At 43.9% G+C, this 21,656-nt stretch overlaps 1 protein-coding gene across 1 annotated transcript in view; it reads right to left on the bottom strand.

Annotated features, from left to right (window-relative positions):
• Dlgap1 (DLG associated protein 1) overlaps positions 1 to 18,477 on the bottom strand; it is a 263,784-nt gene extending 245,307 nt beyond the window's left edge. Inside the window, exon 1 of the mRNA XM_051190910.1 lies at positions 17,438 to 18,477. Within this exon, the coding sequence (XP_051046867.1) occupies positions 17,438 to 18,412 (975 nt within the window). The 5' untranslated portion in view covers positions 18,413 to 18,477. The remainder of the gene's footprint in view (positions 1 to 17,437) is intronic.
• Between the last annotated feature and the right edge of the window lie 3,179 nt (positions 18,478 to 21,656).

Here is a 21,656-nt window from a genome sequence, read left to right as displayed (position 1 = left end):
TGTCTTAAATATAACCTATTTCTATTAATCCAAGTATTTCCACATGGTCTCATCTTACCGGAGAGTGGGGCCAGCTTCTGCTCTCTCCAGTCTCTACCTGCTGACTCCTCCCTACTACTTCCTTGAATCCTCCTAGTCCCGCCTATCTTGCTTTCCTATTGGCCAACAGTGCTTTATTCATTAACCAGTGTGAGAAACATATTTACAGAATGGCATCTCCCATCAACTGTCCACTAGAATGTTCTGTTTTGATGAATGTTCATATATGTTTTGTACAACACACTGAGTACCAGCCTCACGTGGTTATTGAACATTTCAAATGCAGGTGCTGTGACCAGGGAACTCTCCTGAGTTTATTAAACAAAACTGAGCTCGTGACTACCATATGGGGCACACATGGAATTAGATGACCTGGTTTAAAAGGAGCCTTGGGGTCATCTAATTTAAACGCTGCAGAAATATGCATGGTTTACCCCTGATGTTTCCATCTAGTGTTTCAGTACACATTTTTAACAATGTGAAGATTTCTACATTACTTGGTACTTGATACCTTTGCTAGAAAAACCATCTAATGCCACATTCTCAGGTGCTGAGATCTGGGGATAAAGTGAGGTTTTGGCAGAATATTAAATATATTTGGCCATTTTGCCAACTTCCGTCTGAGTTCTTGTAATGCCTGTGACCTTTTATGCTCCAAGTGTGACCACCGAATCCACAGAGCCACTGTCTATGAATATCACAGTGTTATAGTATAAACTGTCCCTCGCCCACGGTGCTCTGGCCTGGATTCCTTCTCTAGGTCTTGGTCTTGGTCTAGGTCTACTGTGTCCGGTGTCAGCGCTCTGCCTGGGCTCGGGAAACTTTCTCTACAGGCTCTCTGCCCATTTTCCTTTCCTAACATCATTGTTACCCTTAGATAAAGCGTCCACAGATTCACTTGCTTTGGGTTTGTTCCTCTTTGGGAAATTTGTGCATTTGACAAAAAATGCTACATACCATTCATTTGTAAATTAGAGAGAGGAAAAAATCATGATTTAAGTTGTTTATCCCACCTGCTGAGCAATCAGGTTATCTACGTGTTCACTCTATGACCAACAAGTCAGCCCCCGTCTCTACTTTTGCCCAGCTACCTATCCCTGGCTGGCATTTGGTTTGGGCCAAACAGGTATGGAATAAATCTTGGTTGAATGAAAGATTTTTTTTCATAATGACATTTTTATTAAACTTTTAAATATTTTTTTTCATTATACCCTTGAGGGTATAATGAAATTTAAGGAGTGAACTCCTTAAATATTTAGCCAGCCTTGTAGGAAATACTGAGTTCCTCGTGTCAGGCAGGATTCCGAATGGTGATAACCAAGTGTCACAAAGGTAAGAGCAGACAAAATCTAAAGTCGTATCAGTCTGTTCTGCTAAAATTCAGCCCAGAGGATAAAAACAATTTAAACAGATTTGCAATAGTCAATGAGATTGAAACAGTAGTAAAAGTCTTTTCAAGGAGAAGCCAAGGACCACTCAGCTTCACTGTTGAATTCTATCAAACCTTTGAGGACAACTTAATACTAACAGTTCTCAAATAGGTCCATGAAAAGAGTGAACCAAGGAGCAGAACTCTCTATGGAACCAGAGTTGCTCTGATACCCAAACCAGAAAAAGACACAACAAAAAGTAAACTAGAATATGCATAGATGTAAAAATTCTCAACAAAATACCTGTGAACTAAATCCAAGAACACATCAAGATCACACATTACAATCGAGTTGATTTCATCCTAGGGCTGCAAAGCTGGAGATAAATAAACACACTTAAGAACAAAAGCCACATGGTTACCTCAGTAGATGTAGGAAAGTTATTTGACAAAATTCAAAAGGCCTTCCATGATAAAGTCCGGGAGAAACCAGGAACAGATGTGTTGCTGTAGTCGGCACTGATTGAAAACTTGATGGGACCCATGATCACTGGCAAGCCAAACTCTGCATGCAGCTGTGATGGCTGCTGTGGGTTAGGTCAGCTGAGATCGGAAGACCCACCACACCCTGGCAGGGGGCACAGACTGTGTAACAAAGAGAAAGCAAACTGAATATGAGGACTCTACTTTCTACTGGTCGGTGGATGCCATGTGAATAGCCATGACTTTCTTACCATGATGAACTCTAAATAAACCCATTTCCCACTTGTTTAAGTCAGGACATTTTGTCATAACACCAGGAAAAGTAACTGAGACAGGTTTTTTTTTTTTTTTTTTTTTTTTTTAATAACAATGTGGATAATCCAGAAGAATTTGATGAATTCCTAGAGATATAATCTACCAAGACAGAACTATAAAGAAATAAAAGCAATGTATAGTCCAATTACAAGTTGCTTAAATTGTAAGTAATTACTTTAAAAGGTAAGAACCCAATGGGGCCATTGAGTTATAATCAACACACAAAGAAGGACCAGTTCTTCTCAAATCGTCTCAGTTGAAGAGGATGGGGGTGTCTCCAAACTCTTTTTATGAGGTCCCCAAGTTAATTAATCATTCAATAAATAAAACTACCAGTATTTGACACCTAGCACATGAAAAACAACAGCACATTATAGCGACTCTTCATCATGAAAATGTGTGTTCCTTCCACATCCAAGGAAGGATGCTTCAATATATGCAAATCCATGACGGGGTGGTATCTCTCCATTAGCAAAATTAGACAGAAACCCTATTATGCTTTCAGTAGACGAGAAATAAAGCAGACGAAAGTCAACACCCCTTCATAATAAAATATTCTAGTACAAAGCAGACAGAAGTTAATACTCATTCACTGTAAAATCTTCTAATAAAAAGGATAGGAGGACTGCACATCACAGAGACTATCTACGGCAAAGCACAGGGGAGCTGGAAGCCCACCCCGTAACGTCTGGAGCGGGACAGGGTGCTCATTTTTTTATCACTTCTAGTCAATACAGGGTTACAATTCCTGGCCAGAGCCACTAGGCTCAAAGAAATGATGACATCCAAATTGGGAAGGAAATAAGTTAAATTGTCCCTATTTGCAACTGATATACTTACATAGAAAATCTCAGAGAGTCCACTAAAAAATGGCCAGGTATCACAAATGAATTCAGTAAGGCTTCAGGGAAAAGTAACAGCCACCAACACACGTGAATCAGTAGTGCTTTTGCGCAGGATCAGTTACCCATTTAAAAAAGAAATTAAGGAAACAGTCCCACCTACAACATCTAGAGTAATACTCGGGAATAAATTTATTCAAATTGGTAAAATATCCCCCCATGAGATTGTAAAACACCTGTGAAAGAAACTGGAAAAAAGAAACACAAATAAATAGAAAGATCTGATGTTCAATGGAACAGACACACAAATATCGTTTAGCGCACTTGCTGCCTAAAGCAATCTGCAGGTCCTGTGCAACTCCTATCAAAACACCAATAACACTTCTCAAAGAAATGGAATACAGCAAGATTGAAATTCGCGTGGGACCAGATAAATCTCCAATGCACAAAGAAATCTTGAGCAAAGAAAACAAAGATGGAGGAACAACATTGCCTGACTTTAAAAATGCACACACGCATGGAGATCTGATAAACTCCCAAGTAACAAATAGGCCAATGAAATTAGGAAGACAATTTTAAATTTTCTTTGGAAACTTTGGGTGAAAATGAAAGCTCAGTGTTCTCAGCCCACGTGATATGGTGGAAGCTGGGTTGTGGTGATGATTTGCTTGTATAAAACAAGAAGCCTATCTGAAGGTCAGAGCAGAGCTTGCCACCAGCTAACCATAGAGGTCTGGAGGTCTGTGGGTCATCAGATAGCTCAGCACTGACTCGAAAACACACACTAAAACAGGTGATCAGTAAATACGCCCAAGAATTTATACACAGCTGGTTTTGACAGAGGATCTAGGAATGGAGACCAGGAAAGATGCTTAAAGAAATGGCCTTGGGAATTATTCAGATAGAAGAATATATACATCTCTATAAAAATAACTCCAAATAGGATTAACGATCTTATTTGCAAAACTATGAGATGATTTGAAGAAAGCATATGGAGGTGCCTTACATTGATCCGGGCAATGACCTTTGTGATACAATCTCAGAAGCACATATGCAAAGCAAAGAAGAGGAATATGGCTACAACTGACTAATAGCAGCCCTCCCAACAGCAAAGAGAACACTCAAGAGCTCAGGAAACCCACCAAGATGGGAAAAAGTATTTGCAAACACCCATCTGACAAGTAATTCGTTTCCAGAATTTGTAAGGAGCTAAACCACTCAAGAGGAAACAGGCCCAATAATCCAGTTTGAAAAATGGGTAAAAAACCTTCAGTATTTTCAAAAGAAGACATGAAAGCGTCAAAAGGTATTAAAAATGTTCTACAGCATCAATTATCAGACAAATGCAAATAAAACTAAATTGGGGTTGTCCTTTACACCTGCTAGAATAGTTATCACACACACACACATACACACACACACAAACATACACACACATGCACGCACAAAGGCAACACATGGTAAGTGTCAGCAAAAATAGGGAGAAAGGGAACACTACGTTTTTGGCGAGGATGTATATTAGGACAGCTACCCCCCCACCCCAAAGAAAAAGTATGGGATTTTCTTAAAATATTAGAAGTGGAATGTGCCACAGTAGCGTTTGCACATGACCAGTAAACCCTTTGAACCTTCAGCATACAAATCTATGTGTTGAAGAGACACCGTCAAAGCTCTGACCACTACAGTAATATTCACAATATCCAAGATGGCCACTGACACGTAAACCGATAAAGGGAATGGAGTAGACATACAATGGCAATGCAAAGAATGAACTCCTGTCATCTGTGATGAGGCATACATATGGCTAGAGGACACCACGTAGGGAGTACTGGCTCAGGAAAAGAAAGGCCGATGTCACCTGACCTCACACATACATGGAATCTGGAAGGGTTTATTTCATAACAGTAGTGGGCTGAACGGCGCTCATCCAAGCTGTGAGTGGCTGCGGGAATGTGGAGGCATTGGCTAATTGCAGTGAGATTAGAGAAATACAAATGTTTTCAGAACAGGCGGATGCAGGACAGAAAGCTGAAGGGCAAGTGAGTGTCTGTGGCTGGCCGATGTGGGAGGGGGTGGGGGGGTGGGGGGGAGCAGAGGAGAACTACTAAACAGTCCGGAAAAAAGTTCCCGAAACTGTGTCTATGGTTGGCAAGTTTGCGAACACACTCAAACTTCACTGGATTGGTTATACACATTAGGTTGGAGGATTGTGTGACGTGTGGGTTATATCTTGGTCACATCTCTGTGTCTGTGACTGCGCTCCCTGGTATGAAGTCTGAGTAGAGATGAGACGGATGATATCCAGGCCCAGCCCCTCACTCAGGAGCCAATTGGCAGTTGATAGTTGCTGGAGGAAGGCGAATCTCTCTCTTTTGAGGATGCCGCTGCCACTTTCGGGATCCCCGTGCTCCACGGCGTGGTGCGGTACCCACGTACATAAACACAGCACCCACTGGATTAAGTCAGTTATAAAACATTTTTTTTTGAAATGAAAAGAAAAATTAAAAAGGAAGATGCATGAATGCCACAGTTTACAATCAAACTAGACAGCCCCTGACTGGGGTGTGGGAGAACATGGGGCCAGGATGGCATTTCCTGAACGTACAGATCACCCAGATGGTTGGCGGGTTCCTCTCATGTGTCCCGTGGGGTAGGAGGAGCCAAGGAAGACTGCAGCTGCTACTGGTCCATGACTCTCCGTGATGGAGGCATCTTTCCAGATCTCGGTCTGGAAGTGGATGGCTTTGGGTGAGTCTTCTCTCTCAGATTGTGCAATAAAATAAAATAGAGTGGAAAGAGAAGATGAGGCCACAGGATCAGGGAAGCATTGCCGGGTTCCACTCTCTTCTCCTTAGGGTGGAAGTAGGAAGGGATTGATCGGGTCTCCTTAGTAAATCCGTGAAGGGAGATTTTAAGGCCTCTCTAGACACAGGTGTGTCTAGAGATTTCCCAACTCCTATGCTGGGAAGTCTGGTGATGGTGATGGTGGTCAGGTCAAGGGGGACAAGAGACCTGGCTGCCCAGCCAGTCAAAGATCCATCAGTAAGGGCAGATTGGCGGAGACATGAGATCAGGTTCAAATTCCCCTCTCAGGAATAGCCACAGGGCTTGGTTATCCAGACTAGGATTATTTTTTAAAGTAGCACGAATGTCCAAGTTACTTATTTTCAAAGCATTAAAGTCCACAGGAGACTTTTTTTTTTTTTTTATTGCTTGTTTGGTTCATGAGATCACCTGGCACAAAATAAAATGTTTCTTTTCTTCTTTTTTTTTTTTTCTTTCTGTGCAGCGACTGCACAAGTCAAATATGGAAGAATAACCTACTCAACAATTTTCGGCCTATGGATCTGATTTTCCGTAAGCCTCACCACACGCGTCCCTCACAGAGAGCTCTTGTTTCGGGTGGATTTGTTTCAAAGAGAAGGCAGTACAAAGGGAGGGGGAATCAGCTATTTATAGGCGTTTTTTGACTAAAAGTGTCTGCTCAGCGTGCTATGGAATATTTCCAGGAAGTGGGGGAACAGGAAACCATCTAAAATCAACTGGAAGGCTGGGGGAGTGTTATGGGGGAACGTTTCTGCAGGGGAGTCATTTGCAGAGAGCTCGGGTTTCATTTGCAAACAAATGACAGCTACTTCTCTTGACACTCATTATAGAGAAGCCGGCTAAACTTGTACTAGTTAAGGAGAGGTGAGGGTAGAAGGGAAGAGAAACCCCATGCATTCTTCAAATATTATAAGTAATTGGAACCCTTTAAAAGGGGACACATCTCTCTACAGATAACCCTTGATGGAAGAGTTGCCAGCTAGATGGATGCCAGGGGAGCGTAGGACAAGCAGGTGGGTATCTAAGAATAGACTGTAGGGCTCTGCCACTAATGGTCCCGCTGAGGCTAGAGAGTAATCTCTATCATCACTCACCTTCACTTTTGTAATAACAACAAAACAAAATGGCAAGATGATTTGCTTGAGCTTTTACAGCCAGGAAATAATTCCATTCAATTCCGTGTACATCCCCATGGGCTTTGCTTTCACTGTTTGGGTGGTCATAGGAAGCAGGTATGGCGGGATGACTTGGGGCTGACTGCCAATAGACAGATGGCTGCAAGGAAAGCCAGGGTTTGGTGGTCCTGTGGAGGAGGTTCTGAGAGGGACCTGCCTTGGGCAAGTGCTCATTCTTTGGAATTCTACAGTCCTGAAAGAACGTCGCACCCGTTTTCAGAGAATGGGAAGGTTAGTTGAGGACCTTGGGTAGGAGCAATGGAGGACAATGGCCTAGGACGTGTTGCCGCCTGCCATTCAACTGTCGTGAAGCTCATACCTATGTGCTTGCCACCCACGAAGGAGACGCACCCCAGAGAACTGGTTATGATGTAATGGAAGATTTGAGATTCCTTGTGGCCATATCTCACAGTTGTTGCCATTCATTAAACTCATTCTGCTGATTTACCAGGTTGCCTGGAATAAGGGGGATTGGCAGACTAAAGCTGTAAAAATAAAGCACAGGGCTCCTGTGAACCAACACTTGAACAGGCTGGAATTGGGTTCCACCAGCAAATGCCAAGCCATGTGAAAACCTGCCCTACCAAGGCTAGGATACCTGACCTGGCCCTCTGTAGCTCTCTCACTTACAGCCACACACTCCTCGTCGTGGATAAGACACACCATTATCTTACACGGGGTAGGGGGAGATGGGGGTTGGGTAGGGAGGAGGGTTTCCTTATCCATGCATATGTGGGCAAAACAGAAAAGAAAAAAAAAGTTTTGTTTTTATGATACATGAAACAGAGGAAAAGATTCAAAGCATATTTGTGATGGAACATGCACACTTTAAAAACCTACCACACCGTTATTTTAATTGGTTTCTTAAATCCTCAATTTTCTTCCCTAGGCCCTGAAACAGACACAGTCGTATCTTCACGCCCATTTTACAGATTAAGAAATGGAAACATCGGGTAGAGGGAGCCCAGCGATGGGGGAGGCCAGTGATAATGTCACAGCTTGGCTGAGCATGGGAAACTCATGTTCCCATCAGTTAGACTCTACTGCCCCCTACAGCAAAATACAGGAACACTAACCCTACTGTTGCCCGCAATCCAGTTACTCCAGGTTCTTGGGTAAGATTCTATTGCAATCACTCCAGTTAGACGCCATCAGAATCTCTTGGGTTGACGCCAGAAATCCTCACCGAACAGATTCCTCCAGTGCAGTCCTTGTGCATGTAATGTTTTGGAAGCTGCCTCTAAATTGCAATGGCTGAGGGATATTCAGTGATGGACGACTACCAAAAATGGTCCAGCACAGGCTTACACGGGGCAGGTACGGTTGTGATCACTCGTACCCATCCTGTCCTGCATCAGGCAGTGGTGTTTCCCAACCTCACGGGCAGATCTTTTTCTCAGCCACCCATTATCCAATTCTGGATGCAATGGTCAAGAGATCCACGTTAGCTATTTGTTTTCCCAGTGTACTGTGTTCTTAGTATCTCTGCAGTTGCCCTGGTTTAATACATTTTATCCATATGTGTGTGTGTGTGTGTGTGTGTGTGTGATTTATATAGCCATATATAATATACAGGTGTTACATCACGTATCTCTTTGAAACTATAGATAATTTTCAATCTCGATGAAAGATTCTGGTTGACAAGACGTGGAAGGTGCTGGGTATAGGCTTGCAATCTTCAGAATTCAGGCCCTGCACTCTAAGAGTTAGACCTAAAGATCATATATCCAAAAGTGGAACTGTTGGGCTCTGTTTGTCCTCTTCTGAATCATAGCTGACCTATAGTAAAGTCATTAGGATGCAGAAAGGATCAGTCTGTAACAGGAGAAATGTATCCATTTTTTTGGGGGGGGGGCTGAGAATTAAAGATATTAGCATAGGGCTAGCGAGATGGCTCAACAGGTCAAGGCATTTGTTGTATAAGATGACAGCCCGAGTTCAACCCCTGGGACCCACGGAGGAAGGAGGGGGCGTACACCTGGAAGTAGTCATCTAATCCCCACCTGCACCTGCACCTGTGGCCCATGTGAACTTGCATCCACGCACAGGCATCACACAATAATAAATAAAGCAAAAACATGATGTGCGATATGCACTTTTCGAGTACAGTGTTGCAAAGTGCAGATAATTATTTACACTGACAAGTACCTTTGTCTCCTGTGAGCCCTTTAAAGCCCCAAATGCGGCACACGCAACTCTGAGGTCACTCTGTCGCCTCTTTGACCTCATTGCCTCCGGAGGATGCAGTGGGAATCACATCAGCAGGGATTTGAAAAGAGCCTTCAGGCTTCAGCAGAGTGTGTGAGACAGTGTGGAGTAGAGAGCACAGGCAGAGAGAAGGCTAAATAACTCCAGAAGATCCTTTCATACAATGGTCACTACATAAAGTAATAGGAAGCTCTACAGTCCAGGCCATGGGGAAGAAATCGTGAATGAGGTTAACGAGATGACCTTCCAACAAGTAGTGTCTGTTATTCAGAAGATGAAGAATTAGAAGGAAAAAAAAAAAAAAAAACCACTGGTAAGCCCCTAGACAGTTAAATCAGGGCATTGGACAACCCTGAAGGTATATGTTAAGTTGTGGGGTTTCAAAGCCTAGGGGAGCAGAAGACATTTACTTTCATGGTTGTTGAATATGCCTTTGAATGGAAAGGATTGACAGGAGACTTGTTGTCACACAGGGAGCCGGGACATTAATGATCTGAAATAAGACTGAAAAAGTAAGGGAATGACTTTCTTTTTTTTAGGGAGTGGGGAAGTTCCTTCCATTACAGCTATTCTCTCTCCATGGCTTTTGTGAAGTGACTTGAAAGGGCTCTGATTTCATCCCAGAGCAAAGACATCAAACCCACGGATGTGTTAAGTAGACGTGTGGGTGCCCAGGTGCCGAGGAGGGGGTGAGGGGTAGATCCATACGCCTGTATGCACGGTAACACTCACTATGCTTCACAGATGGGTTTTCCATCTCACAAGAGTGAGTGCAGCTTCCCTAATTAATGGAGGACAATGATTAGAAATTCTGTACCGAGCAGGAACAGTGCCCTAACGTCACGAGCTTATCTAGAGACCTCAGTGTGTGGCTCGGACACACACGGTGTGGCACACAATTAAACTTTAGAAAGCAAAGGGAAGCATTTCTTAAAGGTAAAGTCTGTATTTCCTTACAGTTGTAGAGTCAGAGCATCCAACGAGGTCTTCCCTGTCCATGCGGGTAATCTCCAAAACCAAAAAATGGTAGAAATAACAAATTGGTCCCAAGAGACTCAAGGAAGACACGATGCATTCCCCCTTTACCTATTTTGGTTGTGTTAACAGTAATCAAATAACTCCTATGCCTTTTAGTTACAAATGGAGAGGGCTCAGGTGTTGGAGAATCAACTGACTTGGAAATCATTGTGACTGGGAGTCATTTGAAATTAAAGGACCTCCCTACTGCGACCCCAGTCTAAGAACACAGATGAATACTTACACACTCAGAAGACAACAATGTTCCTCTGTGTTACGCTGCCACAGTGGCAGTTCCTGGCCTGCTGGTGGGGACCAGGAAAGACAGTCTTGAGGAACAGGTCAGCAAGTCCTACAAGCAAAGCTATAAGTGCTTTTTTCCCCTCTGGACGAAAGCATGGGCTTAGCTTTTCCAAAGAGTAACACACAGTGCAATAGCCACACACCTTAACGTAAATTATTCATAGTAACCGAGTTCTACTGAAAACTGAGATCCCCCCCCCCACATCAAACTTCCCTGGTTAATGACATAACAATCTGTTCAGTGGTATGTATCATGATTTTAGAACATATGGAATTTGAGATTTTTGTGTCTCAGACCCATATAAGATGGCATTTGCACATGAGTCAACCCTGCCCGAGCTGTGTGGTGCTGGACCCTAGCGACACACTTTCTTCCAAAATGAGGAAAAAAACGATACTGAGCTTAAAGAGGTGAAAGACTGATTTCACCGAACTCTAACTCACAACGATCCACTAAAAGACACTGAGCCAGAAAGTTGGAGGAAAACATAAACCAATTGCAAACCAAAGCCAGTGTGGTTGTGCTAACACAGACCCTTTTCTTGCTAGTGCCCCCTCAACCCATAATGCCATGATCTCAAATGCACCAGAGTTTACAAGATTAATTTCCAGAAGACACTGTGAACCTAGAGTTCTCATCTTTAACTGCAATCCACTAAGTGGCTCTAAAGGGAGAGTAGAAAAAGAGAAGTCAAGTCCATGGCTCCTGAGGGATCCCAGGCCCGACATTCTCTTTTAACTCTCCTAACCAATGCTACCTCTGTAATTAGTAGTTCGACACTCTGTGAGACGAGCAAACGTACACAGAAACCTCTGGCTGTGTGCTTTTCATGACGCTAACAGTGGTATCAGGACACTGAGTTTCCGACCAAGAACCATGAAGTTTCCTCTAAGGGCCTTTTCCTATTTATTAACTTGTGATGTCTCTCTCTTACTGCGAGTCTGTATGGACTCCTGATTTCTCAGGGTGTTTTGCCAATTGCTTTTCTTCCCCTATTAGTTAGACGGAGGCTGCAGTGAGAACCGTAGGGTTTCAGGGCAGAGGACAGGGGGTGGCAGAGCTCCCAGGGTTCTGAACTGGTCATGGCCTCCACACTGAAGGTTAGCATCTGACAAGAGTAGGCTCATCTTTGTCTCTCAGAGAGAGAGGCATCTCTATTAAGGTGAAAAAAAATAGAGGGTTGTATGAGCCACATATGAAATGTACTTAAGGTCCTTGGCAATACCAATTAAAAATAAAGAAAGCTATTAATAAATGTGGCTGATAAAGGGTTTTAGACCAGGCAGCCAGGCAGTACTGCAGTTAGCAAAGTCATAAACAGAATCGGCAGTTTTTAAACATTCATACAAAACAGTTAAAACTGAATTAGTATAATATAAATTGTCTCAAGATAGGAGGAAAGAAAAGAAGAAGGAAAAAGAAAAAAAAAAAAAAAAAAAACAAACAAAAACTCAGCCACACCAAAAAAAAAAAAAAAAAAAAAAAAAGCTCCCACTGTATCAAGACAGGAACAGTCTTGAGAGAGATTTGAAAAATAAGTGTACCTGGATTTTAAAATAAAACCCCGAGCTTGTTTTTTTTGCGAGGGATGCTCCTTTAAAGATTGCTGTGATACCTCATGCAAACAACAGATGAGACAAAACCAAAAACCACTCCAAAAAAAAAAAAAAAAAAAAAATCCTATCATCCAGAAATTTAAAATCTGAAGAGTCAGTAAGTGCTAAGGATTCTTCTTGTTCAGGAAGATGACCGATTAAATTTGAGTCACCAGCCATTTAGCATCCTCCAGCCCCTTAACATGCACCCCAGGACCATGAAAAATAGGATTTTAAGGAGCCTCTGCGCATAGTGACTGACTTGTAGGCACCTGATGTCTTCACCTGTTTCCTACCATCTGTACATACATTAGCTTGCTAGCTCTTCCCAACGACACACTAGGCATTGTTTATAGAGACGTAGGAAAACAACAAAACAACCAAACTGTCCTCATATTCACCCCCTTCTTTGCAAAAATCCCTTCCAAACCAACTGCTCACATGCGCCAAACACAAAGTAATAAAAGAGTGACTTATACCCAAACCTGGCCAGTCCTTCCGTTTCTGGATACTTGCACACAGACAGAAGAGACCCACTCAGCCTTGAAAAGGTCGATCATTTTGCTGTCTACAGCTTCATCTCTGAGAGCGCCGGCTTCCTCTGTCCCTGTCTGCGCTGGCTGACTGCTCTCTCACACTCCCCCTGTGTGTCTCTCTACTTGTACGGGAGAGGAGAGGGTTCCGTCCCCTTTCTTGTTTCTGCTGCTGGATGAAGGATGAATGCTAAACACACGATTCGAAGGGATTTTCTCCCCCCCCCCCCCCACCTTCTTAGTCGAACTGTTGGAAATCTGAAAGTCTCTTTCCCTTCTGAATGGCTTAATACCACCACTCACTCAGCGCAGAACATTTATATAAAGAGGCATAAACACAACCAAGAATTCTACTAAAAAAAAAAAAAAAAAAAAAAAAAAAAAAAAAAAAAAAGAAAGAAAGAGAAAGGAAAACAACCCTCCTCCCAGCCTATTCTGTTAACTATTAGCACTTACCCTGAGATGTGCCATAAATGCTCTATTCCAAACGTACAAAAGCCAGCCACATCTCAACTGAGAATTAAACAGTTTTAATGTCTTCAAATCCATGCTCCTGCTCCAAGCTCTAATACAGGCAGTCACTGGCAGCGGTACAATAGTTCTCAACAGCAGACATCTGATTCTTGACATTTAAAAATAACAATATTGGGAAAAAGGGGAGGCTTTTTTTTTAATTAACTAAAACAGCTTGTGAGTGAGCACACAGCACCCATTGAGAGTACTGATTGAAATGTACAGCCACTACAAGGGAATCCTTGATAGCCACAGGCTAGACACAGACCCCTTACCTCTTGCAGTCCTGGCAAGGAGCTGCTCTAGGTTCCTGCCGAGTGAAACTCTCCAAAGACCCTAGAAGGCATTTTAATATTTAAGTTCTATTGTTTACTGAATGCTTATTAACATTAATTTGTGAATTGATTAATTAATGTCAATTAGCGGATACTAATTTAGTTTTGAATCAAATTAGGGATTGTGTTTTTCTTTCCACGAGCAGCCTAATTTCACATTGACATTCTTTCTACTGGATGGGCACATTGCAGGTTGAATGCACACATGAATTTGATTCAGACTGACACTAAATAATAAAATAAAAAACACATTTACTGCAAAGCCACAGGGAAACCTTGTCTCGAAAAACCAAACCAAAACCAACCAACCAACCAATCAACCAAAAAAGACCACATGAAAAACCCCACACTTTCATCTACATCTGAAACACATTACAGAACTGGGCAGACCTAGGGTCAGCTGTTGGCTTCCCTACCTACCCGGCATTCTTTGTCCCTCAGTTCTGTCTATAAAGCTAAAGTAAAGGAGGGCTTCTTGGGAAGAAGGTGGGGTTGGAAGAGGAGGAGGGGGAATACAGAATGAATATGATGGAAGTTTGTTGGGTAAATGGATGAAAGCATCATAATGAGGAAAAGTATTTTCCAAAGTTGTGTTGAGTATCAAATGAGATCTACATAGTTTCTGACACATAGAAGGCATGAGAGGGTTGAGCCTGGCGAACGGAAAGAAGGAAGACTTCACAGGGAAAAGAGTCAGTTTTGGCCCAACATATTGCTATGTGCCCTTGGTCAAGTTATTCAACACAGTTTTCTATTTCTTTCTCTGTGAAATGCCTTTAAAATTTCAAAGAACGAATTAGTAACACTTGAAAAGCATCTGCTTTTTGGCAAGCATTTATGAATCGAGAGTTACAGGCCTTCCAACTCTTGGAAATTGCCTCTAATTAGTACACTGAAATACTCAATTTATGAATTTAAAAATGAGTAGAGAGATTACAGTCTTCTAGAACCAAGCGCCTTGTTCCCCAGTAGATGAAGGAATCTGAAGGATGGCTCACATGTGTTCCACCAGTCCATGGCAAATGGGGCAGAGAAGCCCGGTGTTCCTGATGGAGTGGGCTTGCTTTTGCTCGCTAAATCTTGAAAAGGCCATGTTAGGTATGAGTGTAAACCTGGCTTTAAATTAGCACCTACGGTAATATTACCAGAAAAACTAAACAAGACAACTTTTTCTTTCTCCAAATTCGCTTCTAGGATGAGTTTATACATGAAATTATCCCACAGGAGCTGAAGGGAGCTGGTGATAACTGCTTCTGAGAAGAGCATCCACAGGATGTGGGCTCCTTGTCTCTCCCTCTGTTGGAACTTGGGTCTCAGGAGGTAGCCCCTCTCTGCAGGAATATACAGTTCTTCCCTCCCTTTCCCTGTAAGAACATTCCAACCTCAGCCCAGAGGGCAGGAAGAGGTTGCAGCTCTCCTTGTTGACTGTTTACTGACACCATCACCCCCGATGTGAAACACATTATTACAAACATCATTGTATTTCCAGCTTGAAGGCCTTGTACAGAATAAACTCAATAAATGTACCAAATAAGCTACAATGTAGATTCCGCTGTATCTTTAAAAGGACAAGTAACCATGTTTAATTATTGCCCAAGGTATAAAAGGAAATATTAACTTTTTGACAACTTCAAGACTTTAAGAAAAGGTGCCATTGTTATAGGTAGCAATGTGGGGATGGGACAGAGGGAAGTCGTGAGGTCTATTGTTATTATTGTTACTATTGTTTCTAGTTGTTTCTAGTTGGGTGACTCGCTACTTAGTAGTTGCTCCATTTCAGTTTTTCTCATAGCTTTCTTAAATGTATTATAAGAAAAAGTAGCCCAAGGAAGGTAAATAATTTGAAAATAGAGGTTCCAGTCATTAAAGTGTGACTGTGTTAAACCCCACACAGCACAGTTCGTTCTGGTGTTACTGAAGAATGTTCAAAATTATTACTTTGAAAGCCCTACTTTCTCCTCCCTCACTCTCCTGCTTAGCTTTGCAATGAAGTAGGAATAAAACCAAATTTCAGTCCTGCAGTCTCTAGGTCAAAGGTCAAAGCCCCCCAATGTTTCAAGGCCCCCCTGCCCTGCCCTGTGTCTTCTTTTGTGTGTAGTCTTGAGGATGGAACACATTCATCGCGGTGTCTCGTACACAGTGACTCTGCAGCTAACACCCACTTTCTTCTTCCTCCCTCTACCATGGCACACTTTACCACTCTTGAGGTTTGACTTTAATAGGCATAAAAAGAAACAAGAGTGGATTCCAGGGAGGAAGGGAGAACACAAACTACTGTACAAGTACATGTGAGAATTCTATTACTAACAATGGCGGGTGTCGGCTCCATGGAGAGCCCGCTTGCTTCCTAAGTCCAATTCCTCTCATTTCTCAAACCCTACACCAAGACTTCCAATAGAACAGGACATAACAGTCATTAGTAACAGAGCCGCTTCATAGAAAATATGCAGATTTCCAGGACACTCCTGTATTCTTACTCAACCTTTTTTCAAGACAATTTTTTTTTTCAGAGTATTTCCCTTTCAGCAGTGGATAAAACTTAGGTGCGTAAATACTTTCTAAATCCTTAACTTGTAGCCCTCACAATGGTCATTTTGTGACTAGACTTGGGTTCTATATGATTTCTGCCACACATTAACACTGTGACCCTTTAAGCCTTTATATGAGTTTACTTCCTTTCTATTCTAAGTGGGTCGATGAGCCTTTTAGCTGGAAAATTATTAACAGTTCCTTGTCTGCATCTATGTGTGTGTATCATGTGTGTGTGCTTGTGAGAATTATTAATAATAGTTCCTTGTCTGCATTTATGTATGTGTACCATGTAAGGTAAGAAGGTGTCAGATTTCCTGAAACTGGAGTTACAGATGGTTACACACCGCTATACAGGTGCTGCGAACCGAACCTGGGTCCTCTGCAAGAGCAGCCAGTGCCCTCAACCACTGAGAACGCTCCCTGGCTTCTTTTGATGATGTAGTTACACAACCATACAGCAAACTAGGCGATTCTCTCTTAAGTGGGAAATACTAACATGTACTTGTGACATGGTAGCTTCTTCTAAAGTTTGGATGTGGGGGCCCTGTCCTTGCTCGGGAGAGATACTCCCAAGATCGCTCTATTATCAGAAAGAGTTTAACGAGAGAAAAATGACCATCTTTTCACTGAAGGAATGTTTTTCTCGTATTCCTTTGGAGGGAGGGAATGGAGATGGTGATGGCATGCTGCCTTTAGGGTCTAGTAAAAACTCTCACTGTAGATAGGGACTGCAGGGAAGAAAGGGAAACACACTCTGAAAGGTGGGGAAACCGCGGGCCATTATGTTGTGCGTTGTGTCTTAGGGGAAAAACCCCCCAACAATACTGGAGGGAGGGAAGACGGAAGAAACCTCCGCCTGCCGGGGCTGGCTGATATTTTTATCCAGGTGAATCTCATTTAAGTCAACTGGAGGCAGAAGGAGAAGAGGAGCCTGCTTTGGAGGCTGTGTGTGGGATTTACATGCTGGCACTAATTGTATTTTACTGCATTGATGTCTGCTCTCCACCCCCTTCTCCCCTGGTCGTCTTGGGTTTCTGCAGCTGTGCTTATCAGGTCCCCAAACTGCCTCCTCCTGTCTCCAACTGGCCAGGGCATCATCTGGGGTTTCTGTGTCTTGGAAGCTGGGCGGGCTGGGGACCATGACTGCAAAAAGGAAGATGTGTGCACACTATCTAATAAGCTGGTAGCACGTGCTTCCTCGGATTTCCCCTGTCGCTGCCTTTAATCACCGAGACGATAAATAATCTGCTCTGAGTCCAGAACAGAGCCAAGACTAGACCCCAGGCGCAAAGACCACTCAGCCGAGCAAAGGATCAATTTCACAGCATGTAGCACTTAACACAGAAGGTACCTGTAGGTACTGGCAGGATCGCTCCTGTTGACATGCCTCGGACTTCACCATGGCCTGATCCATGTTCACCGAGGCTTTCTGGTAAACCTCTCGGGCTCTGCTCACAGTGAGGGTGGAGGACCAGGCGCTCTTCTTCAGAAGTGGGGCATCCAGAGTGACCGGCAGGTTAGCGCAGGTGGAGCACTTGACGTCATTGTTACTCCGGGAGGCCTTCACCGCCTGCTCGCTGATGGTGTTGTAGGCTTCCATGAAGTACTGCGAGGCAGAGCGGTCGGGGCACCTGCCCATGGTCATCACACCCGAGGGCGTGTGGTAGAGGCACATGTCGCCATCCAGGTTGTCATCAGAGCTCCACCAGCTGGGAGAGGTCGGGGAGGCGTTGGAGGCGTTGGATCTGGCCTTGGACTCTGAGCGCCTCTCTTTGCTCTTGCTTCGCTTGTCGTACCGCACAGTTTGCGACTCGTCCGGGCTGGCCTTGCCCCCGTTGACGCTGCCTTTGGATGGACCCTCCAGGGAATGTGACTTGGTGAAGAGCTTCTGGACCGAGTGCACCAGGTGCCGGATGCGGCCGGGGCTATCGCTGCGGTGCTCCACAGCCGTGCGCTTGTACTGCAGCGTGTGGTAGCCATCCCGGCTGAGTGGCAGCTGCCTTTCAAACTGATCCAGCAGGTTGGCGGGGATGCGGTTCGCCTTGGTGGCCAGTGTGCGTGGCACCAGGGCACTCTCGTCCTTCAGCTCCTGCTGCGAGGTGTAGTGCCTGCGTGGGAAGGTGCTGCTGGCCAGCGGGTCACTGAAGGGCCCCACACACTCTGCCTGGAAGGAGTTCCGCTGCGTGTAGTAGGGGTGGTCCGCAGGGTGGTGGTCCACGGGACTCAGCAGGTAGGGCTTGTGGTCTGAGTGGTGTGACAACGAGTCACACGCAGACTCGCAGGTGATCCCGTGGTGGTGGCTGCGGCTGCCCGATAACCCTTTCATTGCTGACCGGAAGCAATGGCAGGGGTCATGGGAACCCCGTTAAGTTCCAGACCCGTCCTGGGCAAAGACCTGAGGGATAAAGAACAAGACACGGGGTTAGTTCTAGCCTATGCACGCGCATTCTGTTTTTTTGTTTTTGTTTTTTTTTTTCCCCTCCCGTGGCTACACACCAATGCTGGGTTTCTGAGGGATCCCAGGCTGTCTTCATGCATTATCATTGGAAAGGCCTCTCTCACCTCTGTAAGGGTGGGAGGAACTATGGGGCAAGGAAACTATGAAATGGCAATCTCAACTGTTCTTTTGTTTTCTGAGACAGATTCTGGCTGCACAGCCTAGGCAGGAGCGCTCAATGCTGCCTCAGCCTGAGAGATGTGATCAGACTGTCCAATGAAATCCTTTCCAAGTTCTTTGACACAGTAACTCTTTTCCCTTATGGCCCCAGTAGCTCAATTTATCTTTCCCCTGCTTTTCTTCTTTCCTTCTTGGCACGATGTAAGAAAGGTATTTTATTGTGTTTAGGGGTGGAGTACATATGTAGGAAGGCATGTGTTGATGCCAGTTGGAAGCAGAGGTATAGCATCCTCTGAAGCTGGAGTTACAAGGGGTTGTGAGCTGTCCAGTTTCAATCCTGGGAACTGTACTAAGCAATATTCAGCCTCTGGCCCCAACGCTTTACTGTTAATCATAAATTTAGCATATCTAAAGGGCTATGTTTCTCCAAGGTACTGATGGGAGATGCCATTCTGTAAACATGTTTCTCTTATTGGTTAATGAATAAAGCACTGTTGGCCAATAGGAAGGCAAGATAGGTGGGACTAGGAGACAAGGAGGATTCTGGGAGATGTAGTGAGGAGATTCAAGCTGTAGAGACTTGAGAGAAGAGGCCTGGACCCTCTCTCCGTTAAGATAAGACCACGTGGAAACACTTAGATTAATAGAAATGGGTTAATATTTAAGACACAGCTAGCCAATAAGAAACAATAGTGACAGGCCAACAGAATTATATCTAATACAGCATCTCTGTTATTTGGGGCTGACGTGGCTGTGGGACCAGGCTGGTGGGAAAACTACTCGTAACAGGGTACCCATGGCAGAGAGATAGTTATGGCTTTTGATTTTATGGCATCTTATATCCACTCTCCAGAGCCCACAGGATTGCTTGTTTCTGTCTCTCCCAGCTAAAGTTTCTTGCAGCCAGGCTTAATGCCTCCTCACTTGTATATCTTTCCGTTATCAACAAAGAAAGTATTTTGAGTGTGGGGGGGGTTAAAAAAAAAAAGATGAACAAAGAAGTCCGTGACACATTAAATCATTAGGATATATAACGTTGTATCATTCCATTCATTATAACTTTGTTCTTAATTCTGTAGGAATAATTATAGTACCCAAATATATTAATAATGTTAATGTTAAATACAACTATGTATGCATGTATTAATAATGTTAAATACAAGCCCACATATTAATCAGCCGCAGCTAGTGAGACAAATAGACCAGATATGTGGGAAAACCTCTCCATGTATTTCTGTTCTCAGAGAGCCAAGTGTCCTACAAACAGTAAGTATGGGAGTGCACTGGCTGAGCCTCACATCATGGCTTCTGGTTGTCATGGTTTTGATCCCAAAGGGCCCGGAGACCAATGTGTGGAGGGCGTGGCTGTCAGCCTTCAGTGTTGCTGCTGGGTCATGGGTTCTTTGGTAGATGGACCCTCTGGGGCAGAAGTGAGGTAGGTCATGGGGGACACTGTGGCCCAGGCTCTTTCCAGCTCTTGCTCTTTTTAATTCCTGGCTGCTGTGGGGTAAATAGGCTTCCTCCATCACACATCTCTACCATGCTGCGCTACTCCCCCACAGGCACAAACCCACAGGACTAAGAGAGTTTGCATGCCACCTTCCCAAGACCATGGGCTCAAACAAATCCTTTCTTAGATTAAGTTGATTTTTTTTTTTTTTTTTTTTTTTTTGTTATTTTGCCACATTGAAGGAGGGCTGACGCGCTGGTTTAAGGGTTTTGGCTAAATGTTCACAACTGAAATGTTCACAACTAAATGTTCACATCCTGAAAGCAGGATCACCAGACACTGAATAACTCTTGCCTTAAGGATCTGAATGGAAGACTCTGGGTTTCACAGTCAACTTAATCTGCAGGAGACTTAAGCTCCGCAGCTCATGCCGTGGGAACACACAGTCGGTTCGTATCTGAGCTCAGGTTGTCCCCAAGCTCTGCAAACAGTCTGAAGCTCTACCAAGGAACTTTATTTTCTTTTGACTTTAGCACAGGGTGCCTGCTCTTCAGGACCTGACTAGGTCATCATGACAGTCTGCTTAAAACTTTTTTTTTTTTTCTCAAAAAGCTTCCTACAGTATAAAAAATTTTAAGCATTGTGCTAGAAATTGTTCAAAAATGTCATTTCAGATTTTCAAAAATGGAACGATAAATGGCCAGTGAACACACAGGGTAGGCTAAAATGCACACACTTGGCCTCATGAAGAAACAGACTTTTAGAGAGGTCAAAGCTCCTCACTTCCTCTATGCCCCACGAAGCTCCTCCCTCACACCCTCACCTTTTTTTCTGATTGCTGCCTAGGATTGAACCTGATGCCTCGGACATGTCAGGTAAGTAATCCCTCCCATTTCGTGGCTTAATAGTTCAAAACTACAGATGGGAAACTTTAAGTGCTGGTTTACTAAACTATGAAGGCAGAGATGCAGTTAATTCCTCCACTCTCAAGTACAGTATAATCACACAGGGGAGACTGGGGTAGCCGTTTCCCAGGCATGAAGGAAGCAGCCATTCCAGTGAGGCAGAAGATGGCAGGCGAGCTCTACTCTTGGACCTCAGATTTCCACTTCTATCTTGTCATGGACCCTGTGTAGTGAGATAGTCCTTCTGTGGCACTGACCACGCCCATTGGGGGTGGAGCCATGGGCGGAGTGACCTGTGGAAGGAGGTCGGAGGGAGAGCAGGGAAAAGCTCTCTTGCTGGCGTGACTCGGACAGGAGAGGATCGGGTTGAATTTGCTGGTGTTCATCTGTCTAGGTTGTAAGTTATTTCTCCCTGAATAAACATCTATTCGGCCTATTTGTTTATCCTGATCCTTATTTAACCGCGATAACCCTGAGTTCCACCTGCTTTGAAGTTAAAGTCTGAGAACTTTTTCTGGCCCAAAGGGTGTCTACGAAAAGTACACAAATGTGGTTTGTCTGAAGGAGAGAAAGAGGGAGAGAGGGAGAGGGGAGGGGG

This window comes from Phodopus roborovskii, unplaced genomic scaffold (assembly GCF_943737965.1).
Source record: "Phodopus roborovskii unplaced genomic scaffold, PHOROB, whole genome shotgun sequence".
NCBI classification, from domain to species: domain Eukaryota; kingdom Metazoa; phylum Chordata; class Mammalia; order Rodentia; family Cricetidae; genus Phodopus; species Phodopus roborovskii.
This window is presented reverse-complemented; position numbering and strand designations above follow the sequence as displayed.